Genomic DNA, 23,822 nt, shown 5'->3' on the forward strand with positions numbered 1-23,822 from the left:
AACGGATATTATGTGTTCTAGATAGAATTGATAAAAGAAGTCATTAAAAATAATGGCGAGACAATTTTGATGTAAAACGCTATTTTGCCCAAAATGATCTGGTGGAATAATTTATTGAGACGGGAGTCGTAATTAAATAGATGTATCATAGGAGAGAGTTACCTAAAGTTAAATGGAGGGGATAACGGAGAGATACGATACAATTCCACCCTGCCCTGACGTTATGGATATTTATGAATCAATTGACATGAGAAGTTTAGCACAAAAACAGGGTACGTTAAATGTTAGGGTAAATTAAATTGAGAAGTTCGGTTGGGTTTACTCTGATGATTAGAATTTAAAACTGAACTCGATCTGAATAGGGAATATATATTTTACAAAGGCAGGCAGATTTGTGGCTGTAGCCAGCAACAGAATTGCTAGACACTCAAATGGGGCTATATAGTGTAACGCTTTGGACTTTAAAATAGGTAAGAATAGTTTAATCGTAAAAAGTTGTGATTGTTTTTCCAAGTATTGATTTTTGGTTAAGGTAACGCCAGTGAATTTGAACAAAAAGTAACGTATTCTAAAAATTATCTGAATTCCGTCCTCATTGCGGGGAACAAATAAAATGTCTTATCTTAAAGGGACAGTGTACGGTGATCACAGTGATTTGAGTGTATGGACAGTGGAAAAAATATTGTGGGACGACAATTTGAAGATAGAAAAATAAGTTACATGATACATCAAGAGATTTAAAACGAACGATGTGAAGGGATCATCAGAATTATTGGGTGTCGTTGTGGGAGTGAAAGTTTGGGTTAAGGGGATTTCCCTGTTCCCAGGAAACAAGGCATTTTTAAGGCGTGCACTCACTAATGCTGGTCTGAGTTTGTAATTAGACAAGTGAATAATGTATTGGGAATAGAGTTGTAATTAAAAATACTAAGTCAAAGACGAGACAGGTACTTAGAGCAAAATGGATTCTAAATGATAACAAAGAGACAACTATAATTCATGCCCATTATGCCCATCGAAATGTTTTTATAAAATTAGCGAATTGAGAGATGTTGATTGATGTTGTAGACTCTAATTCAGGATTCAACAGAGGTGATAAATTAGGTTTGGTTTATCGAACTCGAAATACTGTTGTTGCAGACAGCCAACCATTATTTACAATGAGTTGAAAATCGTTGCGATATTTTTATTTATTTTTATTTCACCTTTATTTAACCAGGTAGGCAAGTTGAGAACAAGTTCTCATTTACAATTGCGACCTGGCCAAGATAAAGCAAAGCAGTTCGACAGATACAACGACACAGAGTTACACATGGAGTAAAACAAACATACAGTCAATAATACAGTATAAACAAGTCTATATACAATGTGAGCAAATGAGGTGAGAAGGGAGGTAAAGGCAAAAAAGGCCATGGTGGCAAAGTAAATACAATATAGCAAGTAAAACACTGGAATGGTAGTTTTGCAATGGAAGAATGTGCAAAGTAGACAATAAAAATAATGGGGTGCAAAGGAGCAAAATAAATAAATAAATTAAATACAGTTGGGAAAGAGGTAGTTGTTTGGGCTAAATTATAGGTGGGCTATGTACAGGTGCAGTAATCTGTAAGATGCTCTGACAGTTGGTGCTTAAAGCTAGTGAGGGAGATAAGTGTTTCCAGTTTCAGAGATTTTTGCAGTTCGTTCCAGTCACTGGCAGCAGAGAACTGGAAGGAGAGGCGGCCAAAGAAAGAATTGGTTTTGGGGGTGACCAGAGAGATATACCTGCTGGAGCGTGTGCTACAGGTCGGAGATGCTATGGTGACCAGCGAGCTGAGATAAGGGGGGACTTTACCTAGCAGGGTCTTGTAGATGACATGGAGCCAGTGGGTTTGGCGACGAGTATGAAGCGAGGGCCAGCCAACGAGAGCGTACAGGTCGCAGTGGTGGGTAGTATATGGGGCTTTGGTGACAAAACGGATTGCACTGTGATAGACTGCATCCAATTTGTTGAGTAGGGTATTGGAGGCTATTTTGTAAATGACATCGCCAAAGTCGAGGATTGGTAGGATGGTCAGTTTTACAAGGGTATGTTTGGCAGCATGAGTGAATGATGCTTTGTTGCGAAATAGGAAGCCAATTCTAGATTTAACTTTGGATTGGAGATGTTTGATATGGGTCTGGAAGGAGAGTTTACAGTCTAACCAGACACCTAAGTATTTGTAGTTGTCCACGTATTCTAGAGCCGTCCAGAGTAGTGATGTTGGACAGGCGGGTAGGTGCAGGTAGCGATCGGTTGAAGAGCATGGGTTTAGTTTTACTTGTATTTAAGAGCAATTGGAGGCCACGGAAGGAGAGTTGTATGGCATTGAAGCTTGCCTGGAGGGTTGTTAACACAGTGTCCAAAGAAGGGCCGGAAGTATACAGAATGGTGTCGTCTGCGTAGAGGTGGATCAGGGACTCACCAGCAGCAAGAGCGACCTCATTGATGTATACAGAGAAGAGAGTCGGTCCAAGAATTGAACCCTGTGGCACCCCCATAGAGACTGCCAGAGGTCCGGACAGCAGACCCTCCGATTTGACACACTGAACTCTATCAGAGAAGTAGTTGGTGAACCAGGCGAGGCAATCATTTGAGAAACCAAGGCTGTCGAGTCTGCCAATGAGGATGTGGTGGTTGACAGAATCGAAAGCCTTGGCCAGATCAATGAATACGGCTGCACAGTAATGTTTCTTATCGATGGCGGTTAGGATATCGTTTAGGACCTTGAGCGTGGCTGAGGTGCACCCATGACCAGCTCTGAAACCAGATTGCATAGCAGAGAAGGTATGGTTAGATTCGAAATGGTCGGTAATCTGTTTGTTGACTTGGCTTTCGAAGACCTTAGAAAGGCATGGTAGGATAGATATAGGTCTGTAGCAGTTTGGGTCAAGAGTGTCCCCCCCTTTGAAGAGGGGGATGACCGCAGCTGCTTTCCAATCTTTGGGAATCTCAGACGACACGAAAGAGAGGTTGAACAGGCTAGTAATAGGGGTGGCAACAATTTCGGCAGATAATTTGAGAAAGAAAGGGTCCAGATTGTCTAGCCCGGCTGATTTGTAGGGGTCCAGATTTTTCAGCTCTTTCAGAACATCAGCAGAATGGATTTGGGAGAAGGAGAAATGGGGAAGGCTTGGGCGAGTTGCTGTTGGGGGTGCAGTGCTGTTGACCGGGGTAGGAGTAGCCAGGTGGAAAGCATGGCCAGCCGTTGAAATTCTCAATTATGGTGGATTTATCAGTGGTGACAGTGTTTCCTATCTTCAGTGCAGTGGGCAGCTGGGAGGAGGTGTTCTTATTCTCCATGGACTTTACAGTGTCCCAGAACTTTTTTGAGTTAGTGTTGCAGGAAGCAAATTTCTGCTTGAAAAAGCTAGCCTTGGCTTTTCTAACTGCCTGTGTATAACGGTTTCTAGCTTCCCTGAATAGCTGCATATCACGGGGGCTGTTCGATGCTAATGCAGAACGCCATAGGATGTTTTTGTGTTGGTTAAGGGCAGTCAGGTCTGGGGAGAACCAAGGGCTATATCTGTTCCTGGTTCTAAATTTCTTGAATGGGGCATGTTTATTTAAGATGGTTAGGAAGGCATTTTTAAAAAATATCCAGGCATCCTCTACTGACGGGATGAGATCAATATCCTTCCAGGATACTCCGGCCAGGTCGATTAGAAAGGCCTGCTCGCTGAAGTGTTTCAGGGAGCGTTTTACAGTGATGAGTGGAGGTCGTTTGACCGCTGACCCATTACGGATGCAGGCAATGAGGCAGTGATCGCTGAGATCTTGGTTGAAGACAGCAGAGGTGTATTTAGAGGGGAAGTTGGTTAGGATGATATCAATGAGGGTGCCCGTGTTTAAGGCTTTGGGGGGGTACCTGGTAGGTTCATTGATAATTTGAGTGAGATTGAGGGCATCAAGTTTAGATTGTAGGATGGCTGGGGTGTTAAGCATGTTCCAGTTTAGGTCGCCTAGCAGCACGAGCTCTGAAGATAGATGGGGGGCAATCAGTTCACATATGGTGTCCAGAGCACAGCTGGGGGCAGAGGGTGGTCTATAGCAGGCGGCAACGGTGAGAGACTTGTTTTTAGAGAGGTGGATTTTTAGAAGTAGAAGTTCAAATTGTTTGGGTACAGACCTGGATAGTAGGACAGAACTCTGCAGGCTATCTTTGCAGTAGATTGCAACACCGCCCCCTTTGGCCGTTCTATCTTGTCTGAAAATGTTGTAATTTGGGATTAAAATTTCAGAATTTTTGGTGGTCTTCCTAAGCCAGGATTCAGACACAGCTAGAACATCCGGGTTGGCAGAATGTGCTAAAGCAGTGAATAAAACAAACTTAGGGAGGAGGCTTCTAATGTTAACCTGTTAAGACTCTAGGGGCAGTATTTCATTTTTGGATAAAAAGACGTGCCCGTTTTTAGCGCAATATTTTGTCACGAAAAGATGCTCGACTATGCTTGGAATTGATAGTTTTGGAAAGAAGACACTCTGACGTTTCCAGAACTGCAGAGATTTTCACTGTGAGTGCCTTAGAACAAAACCTACAGGCAAAACCAAGATGTTTGAGCGACCAGGAAATCAACAGGATTTCTGATGGCACGTTTTCCATGATCGCCTTATATGGCTGTGAATGCGACAGGAATGAACGGACACTTCCTATCGTTTCCCCAAGGTGTCTGCAGCATTGTGACGTATTTGTAGGCATATCATTGGAAGATTGACCATAAGAGACTACATTTACCAGGGGTCCCGCACGGTGTCTGTGTGGAAATTGGTGCACAAAAGTCACCTACCAGTATTTTTCCATCCGAATCTGAGAACAATGCAGGCTTCCAGGAATGGCATTTCAATGAAGAGATATATGACAAAACACCTTGAGGATGGATTCAAACAACGTTTTCCATGTTTCAGTCGATATTATGGAGTTAATTCGGAAAAAAGTTCGAAGTGTAGGTGACTGAATTTTCGGTTAGTTTCGGTAGCCAAATGCATAGTAACAAAACGGAACGTTGTGTCCTACACAAGCATCTTTCAGGAAAAACTGGACATCTGCTATGTAACTGAGAGTCTCCTCATTGAAACATCTGAAGTTCTTCAAAGGTAAATTATTTTATTTGATCCCTTTGCTGGTTTTTGTGAATATGTTGCGTGCTAAATGCTAACGCTAAATGCTAAGCTAGCTATCACCACTCTTACACAAATTATTGATTTTCTCTGGTTCTAAAGCATATTTTGAAAATCTGAGACGACAGGATTGTTAAGAAAAGGATAAGCTTGAGAACAGGCATATTTATTTCATTTCATTGCGTTATGGTAATGAGCTTGAGGCTATGATTACGCGACCGAATGCGGTGTGGGTCGGCCTAAGAGGTTAACATGCATGAAACCAAGGCTATTACGATTACAGAAGTCATCAAAAGAGAGCGCCTGGGAATAGGATTGGAGCTAGGCATTGCAGGGCCTGGATTCACCTCTACATCGCCAGAGGAACATAGGAGGAGAAGAATAAGGGTACGGCTAAAAGCAATAAGAATTGGTCGTCTATAACGTCTGGAACAGAGAGTAAAAGGAGGTTTCTGGGGGCGATAAAATAGCATCAAGGTATAATGTACAGACAAAGGTATGGTAGGATGTGAATACAGTGGAGGTAAACCTGGGTATTGAGTGATGAAGAGAGAGATATTGTCTCTAGAAACATCATTGAAACCAGGAGATGTCATTGCATGTGTGGGTGGTGGAACTAATAAATTGGATAATGTATAGTGAGCAGGACTAGAGGCTCTACAGTGAAATAAGCCAATAAACACTAACCAGAACAGCAATGGACAAGACATATTGACATTAAGGAGAGGCATCCTTAGTCGAGTGATCAAAAGAGTCCAGAGAGTGGAGTGGTTGGTTTCGGGGTCAAGGCGATTTAGACAGCTAGCCAGGACATCGGTAGCAAGCTAGCATAGGAAGGGGGTCTGTTGTTAGCCACCTCTTGCGTTCCGTCAGTAGATTAGTGGGGTTCCGTGTGGTAGAGGGAATTAGTCCAAATCACACAACAACAAAAATAAAATTAAATCAATAGATATAGTTATAGAGGCCCAAAAATAAACATAATAATAATAATAAAAATAAATAAATTGTCCGATTGTCTATTCTGAGAGCTGCCGGTAAGACAGCTAACGGTTAGTAGGCCGCAGATGGGCGTTCAGGTAACGTCGAGACGGAGGAGCCAGCCGGATCTCCTTCGGGTAGACAACGTCGGCAGTCCAGTTGTGAAGGCCCGGTGGGGCTCCGCGTAGGCAGTAAAATGGGTCCGGATAGGTGACTGCAGCCCAGGAGTGATTGACGGAGCTCAGGAGTGATTTACGGAGCTGGCCAGCTCCGGAGTAATTGATGTTTGCTCCGGAATCGACGAGAGCAGATAGACACACGGATAGCAGCTGGCTAGCTGTGAGATCCGGGAATGAATGTCCAGAGAGCAGTTGAAATCCAAGGACATGGAGAGAAAAATTGGTCCGGTATGTTCCGTGCCGAGCCGCGCTGCGCCGTACAACACTGGCGATAGATTTTCAAGCTAAAGGATAGCTGATGACCACAAACCGTGGTTAGCTGAATACTAACGATTTGCCAGTAAAGAGGCTAACTAGCTTCTGAACTAGCTTCTGATTAGCTTCTAGCTAGCTCCTGGCTAGCTTCTGGCTAGCTTCTTGGAGGATTGCAGATTTGAGGTAAATAATACTTATTTATAAATATAAATTGGTGAGGCGGGTTGCAGGAGAGTGTTTTGAAGATGAGTTGATGGAAAATAAAAAAAATTATGTCAAAAAAAGTTGTAAATATATATATATACAGGACACCACAAGACGAGGACAAAAGACGTCTGAACTGCTATGCCATCTCGGAAGATCGGATATAATATACCGATATGAGTCAAGGTTGAGCGCTTGTTGATGACATCACTCGCGAGGCTTCCGTCGCCACGGAAAATGATGTCGTGACTGGGGGTAACGGAGAAAGTGGTTTGTGTCTTTTAGAAGGAAAATTATTGTTGAGTCACTTTCCAGAAGTTGATAAAAATGTCGAAATACATTTTTAAAAGAAGTATGTAAGTCGTCAGGAAAGATGCTAAAAACTAGCAGCTGATTCGCTAGGTGGATATCATTGTTTTGTGGCGTTTGTTTTGGACTGTAATTAGGCCATGAGAAAGGGAAATTGAATGTCTGAATCGTAAAACATCGTGAGAATAGATTTTCAAGGTTATTGATTCTTGGTTTGATTGTTTAAGTAACACCAGTTAATTTGAGCACTGTTTCCATTATGTGGAACAGTGTCAGGGTATTAATGGTGAAAAGCAACCTCTATAGTAAAAACATAATTATATATGTTTCGGGAAAGTAGCTAGGTTGAATTTGGTCATTTGAGCTTTTCCCTTGATACGTAGACATACGTAACAGGGGCAAGTTGCTTTTCCTTGAGGATGGTGTGTTGTTTTATTGAGATGTAAATGTAAATTAAAGGAGCCATGAGAGAATGCGAATGCATATTTATTAAATATCGGGGATTAAATTACGGATTCCTTACACTATGAAATGTACGACATTTGCGGCAGAGAGAAAAAGTAATGCATTGGATGATAATGTTATCGGGTTAATTGTATCTAAAGGTAGCATGGTAATTTAAGTAAACATATCCGTAGACGATGTTTAAAACTTATGATTAATGATTTGAGTCAAAGGGGAATTATCATTAGGTTTTAGTTATAGTTCACTTATTGAGTTTCTGATTCGAGGTAGCATTAGTGAATGGGAGTTAGGTGTGTGGTGTCTCACTTTTAGAGGCCTCCTGGGATTATAATTTTGGGGAGAGAGCAGCTTTAAACGACCAAATTGAAAAAGGTCTGCAAATTATACACATGGATCAACTGTTAGAACTGTTTGTTTTAGTGCAAGGGTATTTTAAAGAGGCACGCTCACATATGGAACCTTATGAGATGTTTTTTTATGGGTTTGAATTATACAGGTGACTATTTCTATTGTAAGGATAAAGGGTTCTTTATGCCTAATATGGTATGACCTTTTGACCTTATCATGACTGGCTCCCGAGGTCTGATCAGCCTCGGGGGAGAGTCATTTGTATAATGAATGGGGTCATATTGAGTTACTAGTTTTAAGGTAAATTCATTAGAAATGAAGCAGTTTTGGTTGAGGGCATAGAATTACTGTTTGAACCGCAAATGAGAAAGTGGTTCAGGATTCTGTTTTATAACATTGCTGTGAAGTTTTTTTTTTTGAATAGGCTATTAGGGATTTGGTATTATAACAGAGAGAAAGTCATATTTATCATTGAGAATAAATAGGGGAAGATTAAATGATAACCAATTTGGGACAGTTCTGGGATTGGAGAAGAGGATATCCTTATAGCATAGGGAATACCACAAAGGTGGATAGGTTTTCCATGATATGGGGGAAACCTGGGAGCACTGTTGAACTTTGTAAAGGTGATGAAATCCTACTAACCATCAAAACTATTAAGCTCTCTGATGCAGGCACTTACACCCCCGGACTACAAAGGACTGGGACAGACACGGTGGGTGTGTTTTCTATTAAGGTACTGCCAAAACCAGAGGTCTCAGACGAACCAGGGCCAGACACACTCCTCTACCACCCCTGGACCGAACCTGCCACCACTGTGTTAAAAATCCCATTCAGGTAATTAATGTTAGACTATTCAGCTATTGATCAATTAGGCACGGAGACTGGTTTTGATGGTAGGGACAAATTGTGGCTGTCTTATACAGAATAGACTTGCTTAGAATATGCTTCTTGCTAGTCAGGGGGGAGTCTGCAAGATGTTCGGTGAACAATGTTGTACGTATATCCCTAATAACACCAGTCCAGATGGTAGTATATCTAAGGGCCTTAATGGGCTTGATGCACTATCTGCTGAGATGAGGACCATGGCGGGGGTAGAGAGGTCTGACTGTCCACCTGGTTGTGAGCCTGGTTTGGTAAGTATACTGGTATGGTGGTTACTGGATTTCTGACCCTAATTCTTGTATTATTTGTTATTGATGTGATGTGCTGCTTGCATCATACCGTGTTTTAAGAAGTCTGTTACAGATGTGGTGAAGGCTTCAGGCATGATTCCTTTGCTTGATGCTCCAGTTGGAGAGGCTGAAGTGAAGCATGCTTTCAGGGGAGGATAAGACTGACTGAGGATGACCCATGTATGTTTGTTCTCCCTGTCGTGAAGGGTGGCATGGTGCCCACCTGGTGCTGGATAAGAATAGCTGAGAGGACCAGATGGGTTATAAGAATGCTTTGTTCTGCTTTACTCTGTTATCCATGACCAAAGTTTTATTCCACACTTTGCAAACACATTAAATCCATGTTATTGTCAGATAGAATACTGAGGGTCCCCAAGGAAAGGGCTTGTTAGTGTAGGAAGGATTTTTAATATGGTTAGCATTTATTAGATTCTAAGTTTTTAAATAGTATTATATTTAACAGGAATATAGGACATCTATGATGATTTAGGATTATTGTTAGGATTAAGATAGATTGATTAAGGACTTTAGAGAAAAGCCGCTCATAGACATGTTCTTTCTAAAAGAAAATCCATGAGTTTAGAAAGACAAACAGTGAGGCATGTAGTTCAAATTTGGGAATGTGAAAAACAGCCACAGGCAGGCAGAAGAGCCCTCCCCCGCACTGCAGAGACCTTGAAGGTTGGAGAGCAGAGAAGTTTCAGGAGGTGAGACAGGACGAGCAAAGATAACATAGTGTGTAGATAAACAGTTACTGAGTGGAGACCAAAGCGAGAATTGGACATGTGGAAAATGAAAGGGACACTCCTAAATGAAAACGTCAGACATTGTGACAATATACTAATCTTACCTAAGTCATTATTTAGAGTAGGTAAGGTTGTTACCTGGGCAGAGCCAGGTAACAAAAGGGGGGATGGGTAAATGGTGTTCTAGAATAGGAAAAAATAAATAAATAAATACATTTTTTAGCTAATAAACAGAACGAATAAGAAACAGTTTTATTAACCAAATCTGTATGTCCAAGATTTTATAAGGTTTTTGGTAGACCCTATAGAATGCCCCAATTAGGGCGATTGGAGGAAGCAAATGTAGAAATAGAAAGCAGTATGGTGGAACACATGAGGAGGTTGTTCATTAATCAAACCCGTATGTCAAAAGTTTTATGCCCAGCAGGAGAACTACAGAGGGAGGTGGCACACGAGATTCAACCAGGAGACTGGATCTGGGTCCAATAACTAAAGAAAAAAAACTGGAAGCAGCCTCAGTGGGAGGGACCATTCCAAGTACTACTGGTGACTGCCTTCGCTGTGAGATTAGCCGAAAGAGCTACCTGGGTACATATCACACATTGTAAGAGGGTGAGTCACACTAGCAATGTCGGACAATCACAGGAGTAGGAGAGGAACCGTGACCCATATGGAACGGGGGTCAAACTCCTTCTGAAGATTCCCTATACCCGACCTTTCCCCAGCTGTGAGCGTTCATAGAAGTGAAGTGATGGCTTGGCCTCTGGCTGTTGATATGTTCTCGGGGAGAGGGTGGGGCTTCACAGGCGCACTGACCGTCCTGAGCTGTTTTATTGTGGGGGCCATATTCCTGATTCACCATGATCCCCCGGAGAGTGCCAAAGAGGATAATTTGACTCATGTGCTAGATGAGGGAAATGGGATGTTACCTAAGATTCTCAAAAGGTCACTGAAACAAAATAGTAAGGAAGTGAGGGTGGAATTGGGCAAGGATCTCTCAGTAGAATTTTGAGTAGACCAATTGGGGTCATTCACCCCTTGGCAGTCTAGAACCATGGGACTCTATGGGAAGTATTTGTGTAAATCACTGTGTAAGCCGTGGAGCCAAGTCATAGCTCACACTGAAAGGGATGGCTACGTAAACCCATACACTCAATTTGGGACCAGGTGGAGTATAGTAAGGGTTGGCGTTTTGGACTGTGTTCCCGAACAGAGGAAGTATTGTATAAAGGTGCGAATTAACATTAAGGCGGTCAATACTCAGGATCTCGGGTTATGGTATGTGGGCTTCAACCAGTTTTCAACTGATACTATGGTACCGTTCCAGGTGGCAGAAGTTAGAGTCGATAAGGAGAAAATGATTGGCCGAAGTTCAACCAATCCCTCTAAAACAACGGCTATTCCTAGTGTAATCATCCAGGGTAAAGGAATATTACCACTGACGAGACCATGTCTGATTTGATAGGCTGGTTGAACTCTGGGGATTTCAATATGTTGAAGTGGGCCAGGGCGACATCTGGTGGTTGTGCGGGGGAATGAGTTTGTGGCCAGTATTGCCGACTGATTGGACTGGACTATGTGCCTTAGTACATTTAGGAATGCCTTTTACACTCATACAACACCAAGACATGAAGTTAGACAAACGAGAGAGAAGAGAAGCTCCATCTGGGTCTTTTGACGACAGAGTATATATGGATAACATTGGGGTTCCACTAGGTGCGCCGGATGAGTTCAAGGCAAGAAATCAGATATTAGCAGGATTGGAGTCAAGCATTTTCTGATAGTCTACTCTCAAATAAGAATGTAGACTGGATTAATTATAGTTACCAGAAGTGTTATTAAAGGTTTTGTAGAACAGACTGAAGCAACCAGCTGGAAGACCTGACAGAATAGAATTGCATTAGATAAAAGGGGGAAGTGGGCGTGGTAATCGGGACTATGTCTTACATCCCGGGGTGGCACAGCTCCGGACGAATCAGTGCCTGAAGCCTCAGCTGGTTTGACCACCCTGGCTCACGGGTTGGCAGAAAACTCTGGGGTGAATACTTCCCTGACTAATTGGTTTGATAGTACGTTTGGAAAATGGAAAAATGTTATAATCACTGTGTTATGGGCGGCATCCACCATGCATGACTGTTTTAAATTTATGCGGCTGTTGTCTAATTCCCTGTGTGCAAGGCCTTGTTTCCAGGACTCTGGAGAGATCAATGACAGATGGGGCGTTATGGGCTGATTCCAGGTTCTGACCTGTGGAGGACTGAAGGCATGTCTACAGAGGAAGTGGACGAATCTGAATCTGTCATTTGTGGGGAATTTATGTTTGATGAGAATAGTGTTGAGATGAAGGGGAATTAGATTGTAATTTGTTTCAATGATTAAACTGTTTTTTAATAAAGATTGTAAAAAGAAAAAAATCCTGAAAGAGGAGTTATGATTCTGATGTAGGTTTAAAAACAGTTGGAGTTAAGGTTAGATTTGATTGATGATGGGTGAAGAGTCGGGTAAACATTTATAATAAGATTTTTATTTTGTAGATTTGAATGTATAATATTTGATCAAAGGGAGGATTGATAGAGGAAAATATGGTTGGAATGACTAATTATGTATACATTCCAATCAGAAACTGACTAGTCCAAATGCTATAATGTACTGTACATGTGAGTTTTCTCTCTTGCTCCCTTTCCCAATTGTATATAATGTAGTCGGGAGTTAGTAACAATGAAGGTCTGTTCCTTAGTTCATTCAGTTGTACAAATCTCCAGGTGGTGGGAACGGGCCATCTCCAGATGGTCGGGAATGTTGATTTATGCTGACTGGCCTTGACTTCCTGCTGATAACGCGAAGGCTCGAGAGCTAGAGGGGCCCTCTGTTTGTGAAATGGAACGTTTGGAAAACGCTGACGTCATTTTCAGTTTATAACCTGTGGAAATGTGTGTAAGCATTCAGTACTCTCTGGAATTAAACGCTCTTTACCTTGCTTTTAAGACTGGTCTCGATCTACTTCATGCATAATTAATGAACTTACAATTCATTAATGAATTGGAAATTAGTGTGAATTGGTTTTGGCAATTAAAGCATAAAGGAATTTAGAATTCCTCTATCAATACCACAAATGGGGTGATTCTTGTCTGGGCCGGAGCACCAACTCACTTTGCAAACAGCCATTCACCTGGACTTTCTAGCAGGTTTGCCACCCTGCATTGCTGATGTGTCAGGCATAGCTGGTGATAAAGAAGACTATGGATTTGAATCCTAGCTGTGCCTGCACTCTGACCTGTTATTTCAATGACATACCAGTTAATTTTGAAATGTCTTCCTAAGTGTATTGAGTAAAAGGTCATTTTCTGGACAAGAAAAAGACAGGGTACAAGAAGAATACTTGCTCCTGGTGGGGGTTGAACTCACAACCTTGTCATCAATTTGCTGTATATTACTGTATAAGCACAATAGGATAACCACACCACAGGATTCACGAACAACACTCTCACTGATCACTACATTTTCCACAAACGGAGCTGTACGATATTTGGACAAATACAAGATTACTATTGAGGTACCGGGCTAGCTCAGTCAGTAGAGAATGAGACTCAGGGTCGTGGGTTCGAGCCCCACGTTGGTGGATAATTTTCTCTCCCGAAGTACCAACTCACTTCGCAAACAGCCAACTGCTTGGATTTTCGAGCAGGCTGCATTGCTGATGTGTCAGGCATTGCTGGTAATGCAGAAGACTATACATTTGAATGGTAGCTGTCCCAGCACTCTGACCTGTTATCTCAATGACATACCAATTACTTATGAAATAGATTGAATAAATGCTATTTTTCTGGACAAGATATATAAAGGCAGAGTTTTCAAAAAAAGCACTTGCTCCTGGTGAGGCTCGAACTCACAATCTTGCCATTGCTTCGTTGCATACTGCTGTATAAGTACCACGCGCTAACCGACTGCACCACAGGAGCTATGCAGAGCACTCTTACTGACCACCATTTTTTGTACCAACATATCTGTACGATATTCGATCCAAGTCAGTACCTCAATTGATCTGCCTGGCAAGCTCAGACATTTGAGCATGAGCCTCTTAATCTCAGAATCGTAGGATCGATACCACAAATGGGGTGATTCTTGTCTGGGCCGGAGCAACAACTCACTTTGCAAACAGCCATTCACCTGGACTTTCTAGCAGGCTTGCCACCCTGCATTGCTGTGTCAGGCATAGCTGGTGATACAGAAGACTATGGATTTGAATCCTAGCTGTGCCTGCACTCTGACCTGTTATTTCAGTGAAATACCAATTAATTATGAAACGTCCTCCTAAGTGTATTGAATAAAAGCTCATTTTCTGGACAAGAAATAGACAGGGTTCAAGAAGAATACTTGCTCCTGGTGGGGCTTGAACTGACAACCTTGTCATCAATTTGCTGTATATTACTGTATAAGCACAATACGATAAACGATTGCACCACAGGATCCACTAACAACACTCTCACTGATCATTACATCTTCCACAAACGGAGCTGTACGATATTCGGACCAATACAAGACTACCATTTAGGTACCTGGCTAGCTCAGTCGGTAGAGCATGAGACTCTTAATCTCAGGGTCGTGGGTTTGTGCCACACGTTGGGTGATTATTTTCTCTCCCGAAGTACCAACTCACTTCGCGAACAGCCATCCGCTTGAATTTTCGAGCAGGCTGCATTGCTGATGTGTCAGGCATTGCTGGTAATGCAGAAGACTATACATTTGAATCCTAGCTGTGCCTGCACTCTGACCTGCTATTTCTATGACATACCAATTCATTATGAAACGTCCTCCTAAGTGTATTGAATAAAAGCTAATTTTCTGGACAAGAAATAGACAGGGTTCAAGAAGAATAGACAGGGTTCAAGAAGAATACTTGCTCCTGTCAACAAATCAAATCAAATCAAATCAAATTTATTTATATAGCCCTTCGTACATCAGCTGATATCTCAAAGTGCTGTACAGAAACCCAGCCTAAAACCCCAAACAGCAAACAATGCAGGTGTAAAAGCACGGTGGCTAGGAAAAACTCCCTAGAAAGGCCAAAACCTAGGAAGAAACCTAGAGAGGAACCAGGCTATGTGGGGTGGCCAGTCCTCTTCTGGCTGTGCCGGGTGGAGATTATAACAGAACGTGGCCAAGATGTTCAAATGTTCATAAATGACCAGCATGGTTGAATAATAGTAAGGCAGAACAGTTGAAACTGGAGCAGCAGCATGGCCAGGTGGACTGGGGACAGCAAGGAGTCATCATGTCAGGTAGTCCTGGGACATGGTCCTAGGGCCCAGGCCAGTTGAAACTGAAGCAGCAGCATGGCCAGGTGGACTGGGGACAGCAAGGAGTCATCATGTCAGGTAATCCTGGGGCATGGTCCTAGGGCTCAGGTCCTCCGAGAGAGAGAAAGAAAGAGAGAAGGAGAGAATTAGAGAACGCACACTTAGATTCACACAGGACACCGAATAGGACAGGAGAAGTACTCCAGATATAACAAACTGACCCTAGCCCCCCGACACATAAACTACTGCAGCATAAATACTGGAGGCTGAGACAGGAGGGGTCAGGAGACACTGTGGCCCCATCCGAGGACACCCCCGGACAGGGCCAAACAGGAAGGATATAACCCCACCCACTTTACCAAAGCACAGCCCCCACACCACTAGAAGGATATCTTCAACCACCAACTTACCATCCTGAGACAAGGCCGAGTATAGCCCACAAAGATCTCCGCCACGGCACAACCCAAGGGGGGGGCGCCAACCCAGACAGGCTGACCACAACAGTGAATCAACCCACCCAGGTGACGCACCCCCGGCATGAGAGAGCCCCAGCAAGCCAGTGACTCAGCCCCCGTAACAGGGTAGAGGCAGAGAATCCCAGTGGAAAGAGGGGAACCGGCCAGGCAGAGACAGCAAGGGCGGTTCGTTGCTCCAGAGCCTTTCCGTTCACCTTCCCACTCCTGGGCCAGACTACACTCAATCATATGACCCACTGAAGAGATGAGTCTTCAGTAAAGACTTAAAGGTTGAGACCGAGTTTGCGTCTCTGACATGGGTAGGCAGACCGTTCCATAAATATGGAGCTCTATAGGAGAAAGCCCTGCCTCCAGCTGTTTGCTTAGAAATTCTAGGGACAATTAGGAGGCCTGCGTCTTGTGACCGTAGCGTACGTGTAGGTATGTAAGGGAATACCCCCCTGTATTGGACAAAAATGAATGGCAAGTCATTGGCATCGGACAAACCATATACACATTGGCCAATACCACCCAATTCGGCGTTGATTCATGCAAAGTGTATTGCAAATGCCATATGGCAATTGCCAGTTGTAACACTTAAAAAATTAAACAGGGGGCGAATCCGCTCCACCGGTGTTTTTCATATTGGAAATGTAACCCAAGTCAACGTCCAAAAGCAAAATTTTGAAAAAATGAATTTTTTGTCAAAAACTTATCACCCCTTAAAAAAGTGCTTTCTGGACCGTTTTTCGAAATTCTTTCGATTTTTTTGTCAATTACACATGTGTAAGAACTGTATGAATATACTATTGTCCAATTTTATTATCATATATTTTTTTTTTTTACATGCGCATAAGGAATATGTTTTGTCCAATTTCAATATGATTTCATAGGAAGTCAAAAGTCAAAAGTCAAAAATGTCAATTTATTTTAAAAAACTTCACACACCCTTAAAAAAGTGCTTTCTGGACCGTTTTTCGAAATTCTTTCGATTTTTTTGTCAATTACACATGTGTAAGAACTGTATGAATATACTTTTGTCCAATTTTATTATCATATTTTTTTTTTACATGCGCATAAGGAATATGTTTTGTCCAATTTCAATATGATTTCATAGGAAGTCAAAAGTCAGAAGTCAGAAATGTCAAAATTTTGTAAAAAACTTCACACACCCTTAAAAAAGTGCTTTCTGGACCGTTTTTTGAAATTCTTTTGATTTTTTTGTCAATTACACATGTGTAAGAACTGTATGAATATACTTTTGTCCAATTTTATTATCATATATTATTTTATTTTTTTTAATTGTGCATAAGGAATTTTTTTGTGGGCCAAATGGCATAAGAAATTTGACATGCTCAAAAATCCTGCAGAAATGCAAAATTGACTGGCCTGATGAACTCGGGATGGCCGGGCAGTGATAGTTGTTCCTTTCCATCACTCGTTGTGTTGACTTCATCGTGTCCATTTTGTGATGTTTTTTCACTATATAATCATATTGCAAGTGCACGTGCATTTGCAATATGTTTCAATGTGCATTTACCATATGAAATTTGACATGCTCAAAAATGCAAAATTGACTGGCCTGATGAACACAGGATGGCCGAGCAGTGATAGTTGTACATTTACATCACTCGTTGTGTTGATTTCATCATCTCCGTTAGGTAATGTTTTTTCACTATAGAATCATATTGTAAGTGCACATGCATTTGCATTATGTTTCAATGTGCATTTACCATATGAAATTTGACATGCTCAAAAATGCAAAATTGACTGGTCTGATGAACACAGGATGGCCGAGCAGTGATAGTTGTACATTTCCATCACTCGTTGTGTTGATTTCATCATGTCCATTAGGTGATGTTTTTTCACTATAGAATCATATTGTAAGTGCACGTGCATTTGCAATATGTTTCAATGTGCATTTACCATATGAAATTTGACATGCTCAAAAATGCAAAATTGACTGGTCTGATGAACACAGGATGGCTGAGCAGTGATAGTTGTACATTTCCATCACTCGTTGTGTTGATTTCATCATGTCCATTTGGTGATGTTTTTTCACTATAGAATCATATTGTAAGTGCACGTGCATTTGCAATATGTTTCAATGTGCATTTACCATATGAAATTTGACATGCTCAAAAATGCAAAATTGACTGGTCTGATGAACACAGGATGGCCGAGCAGCGTTAGTTGTACATTTCCATCACTCGTTGTGTTGATTTCATCATGTCCATTAGGTGATGTTTTTTCACTATAGAATCATATTGTAAGTGCACGTGCATTTGCAATATGTTTCAATGTGCATTTACCATATGAAATTTGACATGCTCAAAAATGCAAAATTGACTGGTCTGATGAACACAGGATGGCTGAGCAGTGATAGTTGTACATTTCCATCACTCGTTGTGTTGATTTCATCATGTCCATTTGGTGATGTTTTTTCACTATAGAATCATATTGTAAGTGCACGTGCATTTGCAATATGTTTCAATGTGCATTTACCATATGAAATTTGACATGCTCAAAAATGCAAAATTGACTGGTCTGATGAACACAGGATGGCTGAGCAGTGATAGTTGTACATTTCCATCACTCGTTGTGTTGATTTCATCATGTCCATTTGGTGATGTTTTTTCACTATAGAATCATATTGTAAGTGCACGTGCATTTGCAATATGTTTCAATGTGCATTTACCATATGAAATTTGACATGCTCAAAAATGCAAAATTGACTGGTCTGATGAACACAGGATGGCCGAGCAGTGAGAGTTGTACCTTTCCATCACTCGTTGTGTTGATTTCATCATGTCCATTTGTTTATGTTTTCTCACTTTTGCAAAGTCACTGTGCATTTGCAATATGGTTCAATGGGCATGTACCATCACGATTTTGTCATGCTATAAAAATGCTGCAGGAATGCAAAATTGACTGGCCTGATGAACACAGGATGGCCGGGCAGTGATAGTTGTTCCTTTCCATCACTCGTTGTGTTGATTTCATCATGTCCATTAGGTGATGTTTTTTCACTATAGAATCATATTGCAAATGCACGTGCATTTGCAATATGTTTCAATGTGCATTTACCATATGAAATTTGACATGCTCAAAAATGCAAAATTGACTGGCCTGATGAACACAGGATGGCCGGGCAGTGATAGTTGTTCCTTTCCATCACTCGTTGTGTTGATTTCATCATGTCCATTTGTTTATGTTTTCTCACTTTTGCAAAGTCACTGTGCATTTGCAATATGGTTCAATGGGCAGGTACCATCACGAATTTGTCATGCTATAAAAATCCTGCAGGAATGTGAAATTGACTGGCCCGATGAACTCGGGATGGCTGGGCAGTGATTCTGGTTCATCTCAATGGCTCTTTAGGGTTGATTTCAGAATGTCACTTTTGGTGATGGTACCTCACTGTTTAAACATATTGCAAATGGACAAGAGTCACCAGCAAGTCACCGTCCATCAGTCAATTAGATATCATTCTGACACCAAACTGATACAAACTGACACTAAACCCACTTTTTCCAACCTGTTTAGTAGCCAACTATCACACAATTCAGAGCTGGCCCAAAATTCACAACGCCTTTGGTTCAAACCATAAAAAAACCATAAAACACGTAGTTACGTTCTAGCTGCGGTTCCATTTCTTATGTTACGTGTAGGCCTAGCTGAGGCGACCCCGAATCCCAAGTTTCGGCTCGATCGGTCATTTGGTGTCCGAGCAAAACCCTAATTGGTGCTGAAAATCCACTTTTTTCCATGACTTGCTACGGGGTCCTTGAATGAGCTATCGGACAGAAACGTTGGGGTCTGTCTATATGGGCCGAGACGGTCGCAATGCACCTAGTCTTGTGTCTCTGAGACATTTCTAAATGTCGCCATTTTCGTAATGGTCAAAATGAATTGAAGTCATTGCAAATGTACGAAGCTTTTTCTCGGTCCGAGAACCGTCTAGAGCCACGTATCTCACCACGCACTATCGACCCGAGGTCTAGAACAGGATTCTAAAGTTTCGGAACTCTAGGTCTGACGGTTCTTTTTTAGCTCGAACAAAGCTAACTATTGGAGGCACTGTCTGTCTCTACAAACCCCAATAAGTCCCTCCTTCCAAGTTGTGTGTCTATGTGATTTAGTTTTCCTTTGAAATTTTATGGGAAAAATGACTGATTTACAGTTCATGGGGGTTGCCTAATCACACATATGAAGTTTTGGACAGATCTGACTTTTTTAACCCCTCGAAACAGCCCCTGAGACACCAATTAAGGCACTTCCGGTTGGCACAGGAAGCTATAAGTCAAGACATATCCTCACTGGACTATGCTTTTACAGAATCCTGAGTTTTAAGTCCTTACGTTAAGAATTGACTGATTTACACAGGGTTGAATGCACTGTCTATCAAACTGCAGGCAGGTAATGGAAAAACACTTTTAGGGTGATTTTAACCACTTCCGGTTGGTCCAGGAAGCTTAGAATCAACACAGGTAGACCTCATACTGGCCTGATGGACTGTTATCAAAGACAGGCTCATACGGCATTCATAACCCATATAGACTTCAGGTTGAATTTAGGGGTGCAGGCAATGTATTCCTATGGGGAGAGAAGTCAATGCAAACTCTTTGAAGTAAACACCTTCTTTTAACTATTAAGGGTTAATGCCACACGGTCAACGTTAGGCTTGCACGGATCGGAAGGACATTAGGAACGTACCTGAGGTCGAATTGTGCTTCTCACCCTAACGGTTCTCTCACTGTCACCCAAAAGCAAATGACGTTGTGGGGCAGGCTTCATTTTGGGCCTACTATTCTAATGGTCGCTGCGCTTAGACCGAGCGAGCTACGGTCAAGCGGGATATCTCGTTGAACTCGGCACGGCCTAGACATTATGTTTATGCCATTGCCTGCTCTCTGTGTCTTTGATAACCGCACTTTTTCACTCCATCCTTGCTGTGTGTGCGTGTGAGAGCTTTTCTTTGACATCTGCTGGGAGAAATGACTGATTTACAGTTTAGGAGGGTTACCTGGTCACACATATGAAGTTTTGGAGAGATGTGACTTTTCTAACCCTTGAAAACAGACAGTGTGACCCAATTAAAGGCACTTCCGGTTGGCACAGGAAGCTATAAGTAAACACATGTCTTGATTGACATAAACACTTACAGAATCCTGAGTTTTAAGTCTTTAAGTTAAGAATTGACTGATCTATGATCTACACAGTGTTGAATGCAGTCATTTTCACCTTTGAAGGTTATGTACATCAAAACTCCTTTTGGGTCAATCTGACCACTTCCGGTTGCTCCAGGAAGCTTAGAATCGACACAGGTAGACCTCATAGTGGTCTGATGGACTGTCATAGAAGACAGGTTCATAAGGCATTCATAACCCACATAGGCTTCAGGTTGAATTTAGAGGTGCAGGCAATGTATTCCTATGGGGAGAGAAGTCAATGCAAACTCTTTGATGTAAACACCTTCTTTTAACTGTTAAGGGTTAATGCCACAGGGTCAAGGTTAGGCTGGCACGGATCGGGAGGACATTAGGAACGTACCTGAGGTCGAATTGTGCTTCTCACCCTAACGGTTCTCTCACTGTCACCCAAAAGCAAATGACATTGAGGGCCAGGCTTCATTTTGGTTCTGCTTTTTTTCAAGGTCACTGCACTCAGAGCGAGCTACGGTCAAGCGGGGCGTCTCGTTGAACTCGGCACAGTCTGGAGACTATGGTGATGCCATTTTTTGTGTTGATTTCAGAATGCCATTTTGGTGATGGTCCCTCTCCGTTTAAACATATTGCAAATGTACAAAAGTCAACTAGCAAGTCAGTGTCCATCAGTCAATTAGATGTCATCTTGACACCAAACTGATACCAATTGACACCAAACCCACTTTTTCCAACTCATTTAGAAGCCAACTATCATATATGTCAGAGCAGGCCCATAATTCACAGCGCCTTTAGTTTAAAACATAATAAAAACGTAAAACACATAGTTACGTTCTAGCTGCGGGTCCAGGTCGGACATTATGTGAAGGCCTATGTGAGGCGACCCCGAATCCCGAGTTTCGGCTCGATAGGTCCTTCGGTGCCCGAGTAAAACCCTAATTGGTGCTGAAAATCCACTTTTTCCATGCCTTGCTATGGGGTCCTTGAATGAGCTATCGGACCGAAACGTTGGGGTCCGTCTCTATGGGCCGAGCCGGTTTCAATGCACCTAGTCTTGTGTCTCTGAGACTTTTCTAAATGTCGCCATTTTCGTAATGGTCAAAATGAATTGAAGTCATTGCAAATGTACGAGGCTATTTCTCGGTCCGAGAACCTTCTAGAGCCACCTAACTCACCACGCACTATCGACCCGAGGTCTAGAACAGGTTTCTAAAGTTTCGGAACTCTAGGTCTGACGGTTCTTTTTTAGCTCGAACAAAGCTAACTATTGGAGGCACTGTCTGTCTCTACAAACCTCAATACGTCCCTCCTTCCAAGTTGTGTGTCTGTGTGATTTAGTTTTCCTTTGAAATTTTATGGGAAAAATGACTGATTTACAGTTCATGGGGGTTGCCTAATCACACATATGAAGTTTTGGACAGATCTGACTTTTTTAACCCCTTGAAACAGCCCCTGAGACACCAATTAAGGCACTTCCGGTTGGCACAGGAAGCTATAAGTCAAGACATATCCTCACTGGACTATGCTTTTACAGAATCCTGAGTTTTAAGTCCTTACGTTAAGAATTGACTGATTTACACAGGGTTGAATGCACTGTCTATCAAACTGCAGGCAGGTAATGGAAAAACACTTTTAGGGTGATTTTAACCACTTCCGGTTGGTCCAGGAAGCTTAGAATCAACACAGGTAGACCTCATACTGGCCTGATGGACTGTTATCAAAGACAGGCTCATACGGCATTCATAACCCATATAGACTTCAGGTTGAATTTAGGGGTGCAGGCAATGTATTCCTATGGGGAGAGAAGTCAATGCAAACTCTTTGAAGTAAACACCTTCTTTTAACTATTAAGGGTTAATGCCACACGGTCAACGTTAGGCTTGCACGGATCGGAAGGACATTAGGAACATACCTGAGGTCGAATTGTGCTTCTCACCCTAACGGTTCTCTCACTGTCACCCAAAAGCAAATGACGTTGTGGGGCAGGCTTCATTTTGGGCCTACTATTCTAATGGTCGCTGCGCTTAGACCGAGCGAGCTACGGTCAAGCGGGATATCTCGTTGAACTCGGCACGGCCTAGACATTATGTTTATGCCATTGCCTGCTCTCTGTGTCTTTGATAACCGCACTTTTTCACTCCATCCTTGCTGTGTGTGCGTGTGAGAGCTTTTCTTTGACATCTGCTGGGAGAAATGACTGATTTACAGTTTAGGAGGGTTACCTGGTCACACATATGAAGTTTTGGAGAGATGTGACTTTTCTAACCCTTGAAAACAGACAGTGTGACCCAATTAAAGGCACTTCCGGTTGGCACAGGAAGCTATAAGTAAACACATGTCTTGATTGACATAAACACTTACAGAATCCTGAGTTTTAAGTCTTTAAGTTAAGAATTTACTGATCTATGATCTACACAGTGTTGAATGCAGTCATTTTCACCTTTGAAGGTTATGTACATCAAAACTCCTTTTGGGTCAATCTGACCACTTCCGGTTGCTCCAGGAAGCTTAGAATCGACACAGGTAGACCTCATAGTGGTCTGATGGACTGTTATAGAAGACAGGTTCATAAGGCATTCATAACCCACATAGGCTTCAGGTTGAATTTAGAGGTGCAGGCAATGTATTCCTATGGGGAGAGAAGTCAACGCAAACTCTTTGATGTAAACACCTTCTTTTAACTGTTAAGGGTTAATGCCACAGGGTCAAGGTTAGGCTTGCACGGATCGGGAGGACATTAGGAACGTACCTGAGGTCGAATTGTGCTTCTCACCCTAACGGTTCTCTCACTGTCACCCAAAAGCAAATGACATTGAGGGCCAGGCTTCATTTTGGTTCTGCTTTTTTTCAAGGTCACTGCACTCAGAGCGAGCTACGGTAAAGCGGGGCGTCTCATTGAACTCGGCACAGTCTGGAGACTATGGTGATGCCATTTTTGTGTTGATTTCAGAATGCCATTTTGGTGATGGTCCCTCTCCGTTTAAACATATTGCAAATGTACAAAAGTCAACTAGCAAGTCAGTGTCCATCAGTCAATTAGATGTCATCTTGACACCAAACTGATACCAATTAACACCAAACCCACTTTTTCCAACTCATTTAGAAGCCA

The 23,822-nt window shown here is 42.2% G+C and overlaps 1 protein-coding gene and 1 non-coding gene across 3 annotated transcripts in view; one reads left to right on the plus strand and one right to left on the minus strand.

The window, feature by feature from the left end:
* ablim1b (actin binding LIM protein 1b) overlaps nucleotides 1-12,449 on the plus strand; it is a 115,870-nt gene extending 103,421 nt beyond the window's left edge. For both annotated transcript variants that reach the window (XM_046356509.1, XM_046356510.1), the window contains one exon: nucleotides 10,209-12,449. In XM_046356509.1, the coding sequence (XP_046212465.1) occupies nucleotides 10,209-10,289 (81 nt within the window). In that variant the 3' untranslated portion in view covers nucleotides 10,290-12,449. The remainder of the gene's footprint in view (nucleotides 1-10,208) is intronic.
* A 1,212-nt stretch (nucleotides 12,450-13,661) lies between these two features.
* trnai-uau lies at nucleotides 13,662-13,755 on the minus strand. The gene is made up of 2 exons: nucleotides 13,718-13,755; nucleotides 13,662-13,697 (listed from the first exon to the last, which is right to left on the minus strand). It is a non-coding gene; the product is annotated as a tRNA-Ile (tRNA).
* Nucleotides 13,756-23,822: the final 10,067 nt, after the last annotated feature.

The sequence above is a fragment of the Oncorhynchus gorbuscha genome, linkage group LG07 (genome assembly GCF_021184085.1).
Source record: "Oncorhynchus gorbuscha isolate QuinsamMale2020 ecotype Even-year linkage group LG07, OgorEven_v1.0, whole genome shotgun sequence".
NCBI classification, from domain to species: Eukaryota; Metazoa; Chordata; class Actinopteri; order Salmoniformes; family Salmonidae; genus Oncorhynchus; species Oncorhynchus gorbuscha.